Consider the following 12,296-nt stretch of genomic DNA (forward strand, 5'->3'; position numbering starts at 1 on the left):
GGGATGGTTTGGAACAAAAACATTATTTTGGGGAGGATGTTCATCTTTATAGTTGCAATCTTCCCCATCCATGAAAGACCAATATTTGATATCCTGCCATACCGTACCATAATTATTTTTAAACAATTCAGAGTTTTTGTAGACAACCAAATACCTAAATACTTCACATTATCCACAACTCTATATCCTGAACATCTTTGTAATTGATCCTTCTCCACGTCATTCAGGTTCATAGTCAGCAGTGCGGTTTTTTCTTTATTTGTATTTAATCCTGACACATTTCCAAATTGTCTCAGCTCCCTATTAACCTTGGGAATATCTTCAGTTGGGTTCGCCAACGACAAAACCAAGTCGTCTGCGTAACCCTTAAGCTTCATTTCTAAGCCTTTATTTTTAACACCCAATATATCAGTGTTCTGCCGAATATCATCATTAAAAACCTCCAAAATTAAAATAAACAGTAATGGGGATTGAGGGCAGCCTTGCCTGGTGCCTTCATTAATTCCTATAGGTTTAATTCTTTCCCCATTTATAATTATTCTCGTACACTGTTTTTGATAGATTTGGTCAACCCAATTTTCAAAATTGGATCCGACTCCTACTCTTTTACATATCTCTTTTAGAAACCGCCAATTAACCTTGTCGAAAGCTTTTTCGAAATCCAAAAATATTAAAGCGAGTTTCCTATCGTTACACTTTTCATGGAGTTCAGTTAGGTTTAACATATGGCGTACATTGCTTTTCATTCTTCTACCAGGTAGAAAACCGGACCAGTCAGGGCTAATATATTCTTTCAGAACAGATTTTACCCTTTTTGCCAAAACAGCTGCAAAATTTTTGTAATCCGCATTCAGCAGAGCAATAGGGCGGAAATTTTTGGGTTTGAGGATATCATCATCGGTTTTAGGAAGAAGTGTCGTATTAGATTCCAACCATGTATCGGGGATTTTTCCTTTCAAAATATCACTCATTACCAACATAAGGGGTCTCACCAATTCTTCAGAAAAAGTCTTATAGTACTCGGCCGGGAATCCATCCGGACCTGTGGCTTTCCCACGTTTGGCATCCAGGATTGCAGTTTGAGTTTCATGTGTGGTAAATTCCTTATTTAATATTTCTGATTGTTCTAGGGGGATTTTCCAAATTATTTTCCTATCAAGATATTTCTTAATTAGTTCATCGGATATCGAATCTTGTCTAAATAAATTCAAACAGTACAAAACAAAAAAATTCTCAATTTCTTTTTGCTTATCTGCTAATCAAGCAGACACTAATCCTCTTTTGCATACCCTCCTACCCTGAGGCCTGCCATTAGCAACAGAAGAATACACATGCAAATCATTCCTGCCCTCCCAGGTCACACAGTATATATTTATACCCAACTCCTTTCCAGGCAAGCTTTCTCTGAGGATCCCAGCCCCAGATGCTAGCGAAACGTCAGGAATAAACTCTTCCAGAACATGGCCACATAGCCCCAAAAACACACAAAAAACTATGAATGAATGTGTTTTTAATGGGTGTGGGATTTTAGAAAAAGAGCAGGAGCAGTAATAATGCCTCTTGGGTAGCAAATATTGAGTTAATATGAATGCTGGAGTGGTTGCACCAAGAGATCAGGCTGACAGACTCTCAGAGGGGGATAGGGAGAGATAGCAGGCAATATCAGTACTTGCGAGTGGTCCCACCCTAGATTTGACAGTAGTGCTCTGCCAATGTCCCCAGGCGCACCATGAAGAGGCTACTTTGTGTGGAGATAGTGGCAGGGGAGTCTGTCTGCAGCCAAGCTTCTGCCATTGCACTCTCCTCTCTTCCTGGCCTACAGTTTATAGGACCATGAGATAGCAGTCTTTAACTATTGCTGTTCACTAACTACCAGGCATGAAGTTTGCATTGGACAACCAGTCTTTCTGGTGTGGTCTGTTGAGGGGTGTTATTCTTATATTGTATTTTATTTTTGCAGCTGCAACACCTGTGTGAGGTGGCAGGCTCTATAGGGGCAGGGAGAAGTAAAAGATGCAATCCTTACCATGCAAGACAGAACACTGACATACATCTCTCTCTCTCTCTCTCTCTCTCTCTCTCTATATATATATATATATATGATGGTGAATGCAAAATTCTCATTTGAAGGGGAATTGGCACCAGCTAAATGCGAAATTGTTTCTCTAAGGCAGTGGTTCTCAACCTGTGGGTCACAACCCCTTTGGGGGTCGAACGACCCTTTCACATGGGTCACCAAGATGAAAATCATTTTATGGTTGGAGGTCACCACAACATGAGGAACTGTATTAAAGGGTTGCAGCATTAGGAAGGTTGAGAACCATTGCTCTAAGGGCAATGTCTGATGAACTGCCTGCCCCACATTAAAGGTAGTAAGATACATAGTGAGAAGGTATGTGTATTCCAGTGCAAGACACAACCAAAGGTGAGATAAATATATTTGACATGAGTGCAATTATGTTTTATTATAGTTTTTATTAGATTAAAGAACACATTAAAAAGCATATACATATATGACAGAATATATATTAGACATATACCTAGGCTTGCTATATCCCGCCTATGGGTGGGACTTTCCCGGTTTTGGGCGGGTCCACACGGTCCCGCCCCGGGTTGGCCCCACCCCTGGGATTTCCCCCACCCCCGGGCTTTGTTGCAAAATGTGCAACAGCGGTGGCGGGGGAAAGAGAGAGGCCTCTGTAGGCCTCTCCTTTGGCGGGGGGGGGGGGGGCGCCGTTGGAGCTGAGGGAGGGAAAGAAGCCTCGCCTGCTGAGGCCAAACTTCTTTCCCCGTCTGAGCTCCACTGGCAAAAATGGAGCCCAGGCAGGGAAAAGAAAGCCTCCCTAGGGGTGGATTCCTTCTCCGCCTGGGCTCCGTCCTTGGTGAGAATGGAGCCCAAGTGGAGAAGGAATCCTCCCCTCAGCGAGGCTCTTTTTCAAATGTAGGACCAAAGGGGGGGAAAGTCCTACATTTGAAAATTTTGTCCTACATTTGTCCCGGTTTGGAGGTCCTGACTAATGGCAACCCTACATATACCACATTACACAACACTATACAACAATACATTACAATACATACATCCCCAGCCCCATCCCACCCAATCTCCATAACAAATAGACAAAAAGCAAGACATATATGAAAGGATAAAGTGACTTCATGGTAATAGCTGGGATTAAAATTCTACCTTTAAGTTACAGCATCCTAAGCACAGCCTCAATGAATTTACACATCCATAGCTTCATGGGGTTGAACTGACTGTTCGGTCAAAGAGGATGTTTTTAGAGACAACTTAAAAAGAACAAAATGTTTAATTTTTGTTGTGAGAAAAGTGGGATATAATGATAATATTAATATGCATATATGTGTAGTATATACTGATATATACTATATATAATATCCACAGTATACTATATATCATACAGTATACTGTATATATTGTATATATACACAGTATATACAATGTGTGTGTGTGTGTGTGTGTGTGTGTATATATATATATATATATATATATATACACACACACACACACCCTGGATATAATGTACTGTGTATTTATATATATATATATATATAGATACACACATGCACTATATAATGTACTGTATTATATATATATATCTATATATACAGTACATAATGTATATATACAGTATATAATATGTAAAATGTATTTTATATATATATATATATATATATATATATATATATGTATAATTGGTGTATGTATGAAACATGAGCTGGATACTCCTCAGTAAGTGTTCAGCAGAGTTGGAAGCAATGAGCTTGTGTTATTATTGTCTTCCAAGAAAACCCCTTCAATTCCAAGGGAGTCCTAGCGCTGCAGCGCAGTCCTCGATTCAAATTTGAACCTTCCGAATCCTTTTCTTTCCCGCCCGAATTTTGTTTTGAAAGTCCACTGACGTGTAACGTCGGCTCACGCTTTCCAGCCAATGGGAGCGCCAGTTTCCTTGACCACGCCCACCGCAGGTTGAGGTTCAAAACAATACAGGGAGGAGCGCGCTGAACAGAAGTGGTACGGGCGGGCGAGGGGGGGAGACAGCAAAAGTGTCCCAGTTCCCGTGACTCCAAGAAACAAAAACACCCCTCCTTTATGTTTTTGGTTCGTCTCGAACCCAGGGCTGCATGGGTTCGAAGGGGGCGGGGCCAGAACCCAGGCGCGTTTGAAAAGGGCGGGGCCAAGCCCTGGCTGTCAGCGGCGGGTCGGTTACAGCGTCAGTGTCACCGAGCTCTTGCGGGGGTCGGGTCTCTGATGCTGGTCGTCATGGAGCCCATGGCCAGCAACATCCAGGTGCTGCTGCAGGCGGCGGAGTACCTGGAGCGCAGGGAGAGAGGTACCAGGGGCTCTTCGGGAAGGAGGGCAGCCTAGGCTGCATCTACACTGGAGAAATAGCCCGGTTTGGCACCGCTTTAACTCTTTGTCTGGCTCAGGGCTGTGGGGTTCTGGGAGTTGGAGTTTGTTGTGAGCCCAGAGCGGAGATGTCCTCACCACCACAAAGGAGGAGGACTGGGCACCGCAGAATAGAGGGCATTCCAGGAAAGTGTAGGGCATGGCCAAATAAAAACTAAAAACACTATAGTATTAGTATTAGTATCATGATTGCTTATATCCTCTTCCTCCCCAATATAGGGGAGGCTCCAGGTGGCGAACAGTGAATGGAAAACACCATAGTTTATAGAATTCAAAGATATAGCCGCGTTAGTCTCTAGAATCAGTGTGAAGAGAGAGAGATTTTGTAGCACCTTTGAGACTCACTGAAAGAAAGAAGTTGCCAGCAAGAGCTTTCCTAGGCGTCAGTCCACTTCCTCAGATGCATTTGGATGGAACTGAATACAGTTTATAAATACAGCCGTACAAATGTAAATCCATGCTTCTGAGTCCCGCTTCGAATGGAGGACATTTTGGAATTCCTCCCGGAGAGAAGGATGAAATGGAGGGCATGTCCTGGGAAGGGAGGGTGTGCCTGGCCGCCCAGGGTGGGCACCATGAGGGTGGGTGGGTCAGGGCAGGGGCTCATTGGAGAGAGTGGTGGGGGAGGTTCAAGTGGAGACGGCAGTCTTCTGTAGCTGACACTGGTGGTGGTGATGATGATGATGATGATGATGATGATGATGGTTTTCTTCTCAGAAGCGGAACATGGCTATGCTTCTCTTTTGCCTTACTGTGGCCAAGACGCGTTGCAGTCACGGAGGAGGAGGAGGCCGAAGCCTGGGAAGGCCCTCAAAAGCCTCAGGTGAGAGACAGTCCACTGATTTGGGGTTCCCCTTTCCCCACCCTGGATCCTCCATTAGTCAAGACATTTATTTTATTTGTTTCATTTTTATGCTGCCTTTCTCCCAAAAAAGGGACTCAAGGCGGCTCACAAGATAAAAACACTTTAAAAACCATTTAAATAACCTACCATATATACACTTTAAGTCTAAAAATTTCTGCCCAAAAATGGACCCCAAAATCCAAGGTCGCCTCTTTTTACGGATCGCTGTAGTAATGTGATAACAGCGCCTTCAGATTTCCCCACCCAGTTCAGAGAGGAGTTTAGCAAGAAAGAGCCAAGCAGAAAGAGTTCTGGGTGACTGATTGATATTACTGTTTGTGTAACAGTCCCTCTCCTCTGGCTGAAACAAAAACTGAAACAATGAAGAAAAACCTCAGTGAGAGTCTCTCTTGCCATATGCACACATACACACATTAAAGGAGCCTCCAAGCTTTATCCTCGACCTATCCACAGGTGATGGCAAAATCCCTAATTTTGGCCCCAATACCTGACCTTGATTTATACATGGGATCAACTTATGGCTGAATATATATGGCTAAAACAGTATAAAATTAAGATTAAAACATACATTTAAAAATTAATAATAATAACCCCCATACCCTATATAAAAGCCACCCTGTCAAGACTTTAAATAGCCTGAAAGATAAGACTTGTTTAGAGGAAAGGCTTAATTTGGCCTAAGACACCACTTCTCCGTGCCCAAGGAGTTTCTAGTTGTAATCTGCCTTGCCACGTGGAGGTAGGTGGCATTCCCGTGCAAGAAGGCTGAAATAGTAGGAAATGGAGCAGAGCATGAGAAGTGTGGCAGAGAGAGTAAAAATTTAACAAGCAGTTTAGAGGAATACATCTGGGCTGTGAAACAGGGCCAGTGGTGAAGTTATTCTGTACTTTCTGGATCAGGTTTGGCTCTGTGGCTTGTGAGAATAGAAACATTTTTCCACAGTGGTTTGCATTGCTCTGGAACTTAGTGCTTAACATTTTTCTCTCCATTTTCTTTTGGAAGTCTGGCTTATATTTTAAAACACTGGCCCTGAGATGCATGCAGAGCCAGCCTTGTGTACTGGTTTGAGTGATGGACTAGGACTCTGGGAGAGCAGGGATCAAATGCCTTGGAAATCTGTCTGAGGCAGGTCACACTGTCTCAGCCTCAGAAGAAGGCAATGGCAACTCCCCCCTCTGAATAAATCCTGCCAGGTGCACAACAACATAAACTTGAGTGGGAGCAGAATCCCTAATTCTACTATACTTGCAGGTCTCCAGTGAGATTGTGCAAGGTGTGAAGATTTGCAGTTACAAATATTTCTGGTGCCACATTCTCTGAAGCCTATTTTGCTGCTGTCACACAGAGAGAGACACAAATCTGCCCCCATAGCAAGTCAGCCTGTTGGTGCCTCTAACTCAGGAATGGGCAACAGAGACTAGTCTGCACAGAAATACAGTTTCTCACCTCCAAAATGGCAGTCTATTTCTGATTTTGAAAAACAGGATTTTTTTTTTAAAAAAGTTAAACATTGTAGGGGGAACCTGTTGCCTATGAAAAGGTGAGTTGCTGGTCCTGTAGACTTCCCGGAGAGACAGTCCCACCACCCACTCCTTTTTAGCTTGAAATAGAGTGGACTGAGGATATCTAGGGAAGAGGCAAGGGATGCAAAGGCAGCCTTGGGGTTGCATATTACCCCAGGCACATCTGGATTTTAGTCAGAGTCTGTCTTAATCCTAGCCAGGAATACCAAGGACTTTTTGCATATATGCTTTCCCAATAAACTAGTCCTTTCCCTGCCTTCGTGCTGCAGAAATCTACAGTGAGTCTTTGGTATCTGTTGGAGTTTGGTTCTAGGACTCCAAGCGGATACCAAAATCTGTGGATGCTGAAATCCCATTCAATACAATTGAATAGTAAAGTGATGTCCCTTATACCAAATAGCAAAATCAAAGTTTGCCTCTTGGAATTTATATGTATTTTTAAAAAAATTTAAGTCATGGATGGTTGAACCTGTGGATATAGAATCCGTGGATACGGAGGACTGATTGTATGCTGTGTCTATGGTAGCTGATTATAACAGGAGTGGAAAACTTGTGGCCCTTCAGATGCTGGTAGACTGTAGTTCCCATCCCCATCAACCATACTAGCTGGGGCTGATGGGAACTGAACTCCAACATCTGGAGTGTCACAGCCAGCCAGCCACCCCCCCATCCCCGGGTAATTTCACATGAATATTTTCTCTGTGAAAATATGACTATTTTTCCCTCAGGTGGCCCGCTAAGTCAACATTATCTTGGGCATATATAGCCTACCACTGTAGGCTTCTGATATTTATTCATTTGTTTCTGAATCTCAGTGCAGAAAGGAGGATCTTCACTTGTAATAGTCCAGTTCTAATTACTGAGTTTCTCTACAAACTGCTTCCACTAAAAAAAGCAGTTCATATCAACGCTCTTGTAAGTACAGGAAATGATTTTGCAGAGATTGGATAAGAGCTTAGCTTGTCTCTGCTTCATTGAACAGCATGAATGGGCATGGCAATCATTTTCTGGAAATCTGTGTGTGGTCCATCTGTCTTATTTTCTTGTGTGTTTGTTTTCAGATCTGTACACAATGAGTTGGAGAAGCACAGGTAAACTTATACAGAGAATTTATATAAAGAGAAAGATAATTGCTCTTATTTCACCTGCTGCAAAATTTAGCTAAAGGAGGAAACTAATAGCACTATATGTACTTTCTAAGTCATGGGGTCGTAGTCATGAAATGGCAGACAGATAAATGGATGAAAGATCTGTACCAGCCATACCTCTTGCCAGACTTAGAAGATTTGGGTAGATTTTGGGTAGATTTTCTATGAGTGAGCATGCTGTTTGCCAGGGGTGGGAATCGTGATCCTCCAGATACTGTTGGACTGCAATTGCCATCATTCTTCACCATTTATGCTGGCTTGGGCTGTTGGGAGTTGCAGTCCAACAGCTACCCACCCACCCACCCAGACCCCCCCCTCCCAATCTTCTAAAGGCTGGCTTGGGCTGTTGGGAGTTGCAGGCCACTGGGTAACTTTGGGCGAGGTACAGTCTCAGCCTCAAGATAAGGGAATGGCAAACTGCCTCGGAACAACTCTTGCCAAGAAAACCCCATGACAGGTTTGCTTTAGGGTCTCCATAAGTCTGAAATGACTTGAAGGCACACAACAGCAGAGCACCTTACAACCACCTGCTTCAGCTACAATCAAGGATTGTAAGTGACCCGTTAGTCCTAGAGGCAAAGAAAATGAGACAAGTACAGCACTGAAACAAAATACTGTAGTGTAAGATGCTGCTGTTCAGGTTTCCGTCCTGCCTCAGTAACTTCTGTCTTATAGGCTTGAGGGAGATCCTCTTTGTATTGCTGTTTTGGGAGTGGGTTTGCACATTTGTGCCCAGTTCCAGCTACATTATTATATTTGATTCTCCATTGATTCCACTAGTCTGGTCTTAGTTCACAGGGGTCATTTAAAACTACCTTCTCAGTATGAGCCAGGAAGTGACCAACCAGATATTTTGGCTGCAGCTTTACCAGCAGAGAAAGGCTTGAAATGGTGAGAGATGTCTGATTGACTTCTTCCCATCCAACGATGTGTATAAATTATAAGGTAGCCCAAGGGGTTTACTCCCCACCATTATGACCACCTTAATGATCACCCCCCCCCCCCCTTAGGAGATGCAGTTATGGATCTTGTGATATCTTTAGCCATACCATTAGCTTCATGATCCCACCTAGAATAGGATAACTAAATTTTGATGGGCCAAGTGGAGATGGAGAAACTATGGATGTTTTGTTGGTAGTATCTAGAATTCAACAATTCTGGTGATGTTATTTATTCTACTGCCCCCCCCCCCCTTTATGTTTTCGGTGACATAATTAATCCATCTTTAAGAATTTTCTTTTGGTTGACTAAACAGGCATAAAACATTAATAGGCAGACTGAAAATTTGATTCTATAACAGTGGTGGGCAAAGTGTGGCCCTCGGGCTCTCATGGTCAAAAATGTGTTAATCCCCCCCCCCCCCACACACACACACACAATTTTTTTGCTCCCCAAAGCCCTCTACTATGTTTTTAGGTCTCCTGGGCCATTTTAGGTGTACAAAAGGCCTTTTGAAAAAACAGAAATAAATCCACCAATTTCTATTCTGGAAAAAAGGCATCTCCTTGGTCTAAAAACATGGCAAAAGTACCCTCTACAGCCTTTAGAGGATTTTGGGGGGGGGGGGTCTGGGTGGGGGGGGTGTACATCCCCCTCCAGGTCTTCTAGAAGGCTGATGTGGTCCACTAGTCTCCTAGTTGTCCATAGTAGTGCTATCACTATTGCACTGAAACATTGTTAAATGGGGGAAGGTTTGGGACCTGGCTTACATGGATGCTGTGGCTCATCCAACGGACTAGGAAATGTATACTCCTCTTAGAAAGGGCTGTTGTCCCAAGACAATGCTTTATCATATTGCTTTCTTCAAGACACTTTGTGTTCTCTTCTCCCCCCCCCCCCCCCCCATATCCCCTCATCAGGAGAGCCCAGCTGCGACACTGCTTAGAGCAGCTACAACAGCAAGTTCCCATGAATGCAGAGCATTCTCGTTACACAACCCTTAATCTTCTGCACCGAGCCAGACTGCACATTAAGGTAAGTGACACAATCAATCCTTATTGGTGGCTGCAAGATTGGCAGTAACTAAATGGCACCTGCCCTGCTTGCTTTCATTGCTAGGAGTCTATAAAACTAGGCCTTACAGAGTTTGCAACTTTTAACTTGTATCGTTTTTAAAATAATTCCTTGTCCTTCACATCTGAAGTTTTGAGCATGAAAGGTATATGCAAGTGTTGAAATTTATCAAAGGCTATCAACCTTCAGTGAAAACATCATACCATGGGAATTTGACTGCACCAATACAATTGCAGTTTGTTAAGACTCTGCAGTATCTGACACCACACAAGTTTATCTTTTCTAAGGGATGTACATTTTGCTGCAACAGAGGAATTAACACATGCTGAGGAATGTGGGATCCCCTAGATATTATTGGGCTTTAATTTCCACAAGACCCTTCCAGTCTGGCCTGTAGTGAGGGCTAAAGAATGTAGTTCACCCAGGTCTGGGGAGGACAGATTTCCCATTTCTGAATGAACATATTCTGAGCTTAATTTTAAGAACACAATAATACTACATCACTGAATCAAACCGAAGTCCCTATAGTCCAGCATCTTGTTTGCAGCATTGGCCATCTTGGTACTTCTGAGTGTGCAGAATATCAAGATCATCTAGGACAGTTTTTAGTGTACAATTTTGATTCCAAAAATATGCTCACAAAGCTAGATCCATAAGGAGTTGAAGCATTTACTATGCTTATTGAACATTGTCCTCAACCCGTCCGCTTTCAGAAGCTGGAGGAGCAGGAACAGAAGGCTCAGCTACAGAAGGAGAGGTTACGTTGTGAGCAACGAAACTTGCACCAGCGGCTGGAGGAGTTACTGGCCCATTCCAGTATGGAGCGGCCACGAGCAGACAGCCTGGATTCCTCTCAATTCTCAGAACGCTCCGACTCAGGTAAGTGCTGCCCATGCACCATTCGCCAGGATAAGTGTTAAGTCTGAAGTGTTTAACACTAGCAATACAAGAATGTGGGAGGACAGGCCATGTAATGTCTCCTAAAACAGGTAGGCAAGGTGTGGTCCTCCAGATGATGTTAGGCTGCAGCTATCACCTCTAGATAGCATCACTAATTATGAAGGATGGTGGGACTTGCAGTCTAACTCATGGGGGGCTGTACTTCATACGTTATAGAACAGTCATTTTGGACCATATTCTTGGCCTTCAGACAGAACCCTTGTAAAATAGACTATGGCGCCATACAGACAGGCCAAAATAAAGCTGCTTTGGGTCACTTTGGAGGTATGCTGTTTAAATTGTACATACGTACTAAGAGTCCGGAAGCCCAGCCAAAGCCACGATCCAGTCCTAAGGACTGGAGTGCAGCTTTGGAGCAACCTCTGAACTCTTAGTACACCTGAATCATTTAAACAGCATACCTCCAAAGTGACTCTAAGCAGCTTTATTTTGGCCGGTCTGTATGGGGCCTATATTTTGCCTGGCTAGGAAGCTATACATACTGAGGTTCTTTCCTGCTATAGAAGATGCTGAGGTGGATGTGGAAGGCGTGGCATTCAGTAGCACTGAAGAGGATGTTGTGGCTGCTGTCAGCACTGGGCAGGAGCACAGCTATTCTAGCAATTTCTGGTTATGATGGAGAGAAACAAGATTAAGAGGACAAGCTCTTCTTCAGACTGCCTGCCTCCCAGCAACATGGCTACAGCTTTGTGCCACTATGAATGGATCGTGGGCCACTAGAGAACTGCTTAACTAAAGGAGAATCCTCAAGCATGGTGCATGTACCACTACCTTCATCTTGGAAGCAAGCAGAGTAACTACCAGAGAAACTGATGGCCAAAATCCTTTACCATTTGGGTAACAGTTGTGAAAGACGACTGAGGTCTCAAGCACTTGAACTCTATGGGACGACTGTAGAAGATGAGTATATCATTCAGTATTGTCCAATCCTGGTGAATGCTTCATGGATATCTTGGCTCCTTGAGATGGAGCAGATGAGCTTATACAGTAGAGAGTAGGCACAAATCTCAGTAAAGGCTGGGATATAAATTTTGTTTTTAAAGAGATGTGTTTAGCTGCAAGCATTAAAAATTTTGCAAAAATCTGGCTGAACAGGTAGCATTTCCATTCTTCCACATGAAATGGGTTATGCTGCAGTTGACTAAAATAACAGCCAGAACCAATGCTGGAGTGTATGTGTGTGTGCACTTGTATGTATCATAGCAAAGTAATTTTGTACAGAGAGCCCTACCTTGGTTTTCTTTTGTGACCCACCCCTTCTATGTACTGAACAGGATTTTTAGTAAATATTTTTAATTATTTGCATCTTATCCATCTGTGTTTTGCTTAAGAATTAAAAGCAGAGAATTCTAATATA

At 43.2% G+C, this 12,296-nt stretch overlaps 1 protein-coding gene across 1 annotated transcript; it reads left to right on the plus strand.

Moving 5' to 3' along the window:
• The first annotated feature begins 4,217 nt into the window (after positions 1–4,217).
• Positions 4,218–12,209, plus strand: LOC149321699 (max dimerization protein 3-like). Its single transcript, XM_089527160.1, has 6 exons — positions 4,218–4,352; positions 5,147–5,252; positions 7,880–7,909; positions 9,826–9,940; positions 10,693–10,858; positions 11,443–12,209. The coding sequence occupies exons 1-6, from the start codon at positions 4,271–4,273 to the stop codon at positions 11,553–11,555; spliced, it is 612 nt and encodes a 203-aa protein (XP_089383286.1). The 5' UTR covers positions 4,218–4,270; the 3' UTR covers positions 11,556–12,209.
• Positions 12,210–12,296: the final 87 nt, after the last annotated feature.

Source organism: Sceloporus occidentalis, unplaced genomic scaffold (assembly GCF_023333645.1).
Source record: "Sceloporus occidentalis isolate IW3139 unplaced genomic scaffold, rSceOcc1.0.p SCAF_1, whole genome shotgun sequence".
In the NCBI taxonomy this organism is placed as follows: Eukaryota; Metazoa; Chordata; class Lepidosauria; order Squamata; family Phrynosomatidae; genus Sceloporus; species Sceloporus occidentalis.

Excerpts from the sequence above, each read along its gene's own strand:
- LOC149321699 (XM_089527160.1), top strand. The coding sequence starts at position 4,271 with ATGCTGGTCGTCATGGAGCCCATGGCCAGCAACATCCAGGTGCTGCTG. Across the intron at positions 7,910-9,825 it reads AATGAGTTGGAGAAGCACAG|GAGAGCCCAGCTGCGACACT; the intron begins GTAAACTTATAC and ends TCCCCTCATCAG. Across the intron at positions 9,941-10,692 it reads GAGCCAGACTGCACATTAAG|AAGCTGGAGGAGCAGGAACA; the intron begins GTAAGTGACACA and ends GTCCGCTTTCAG.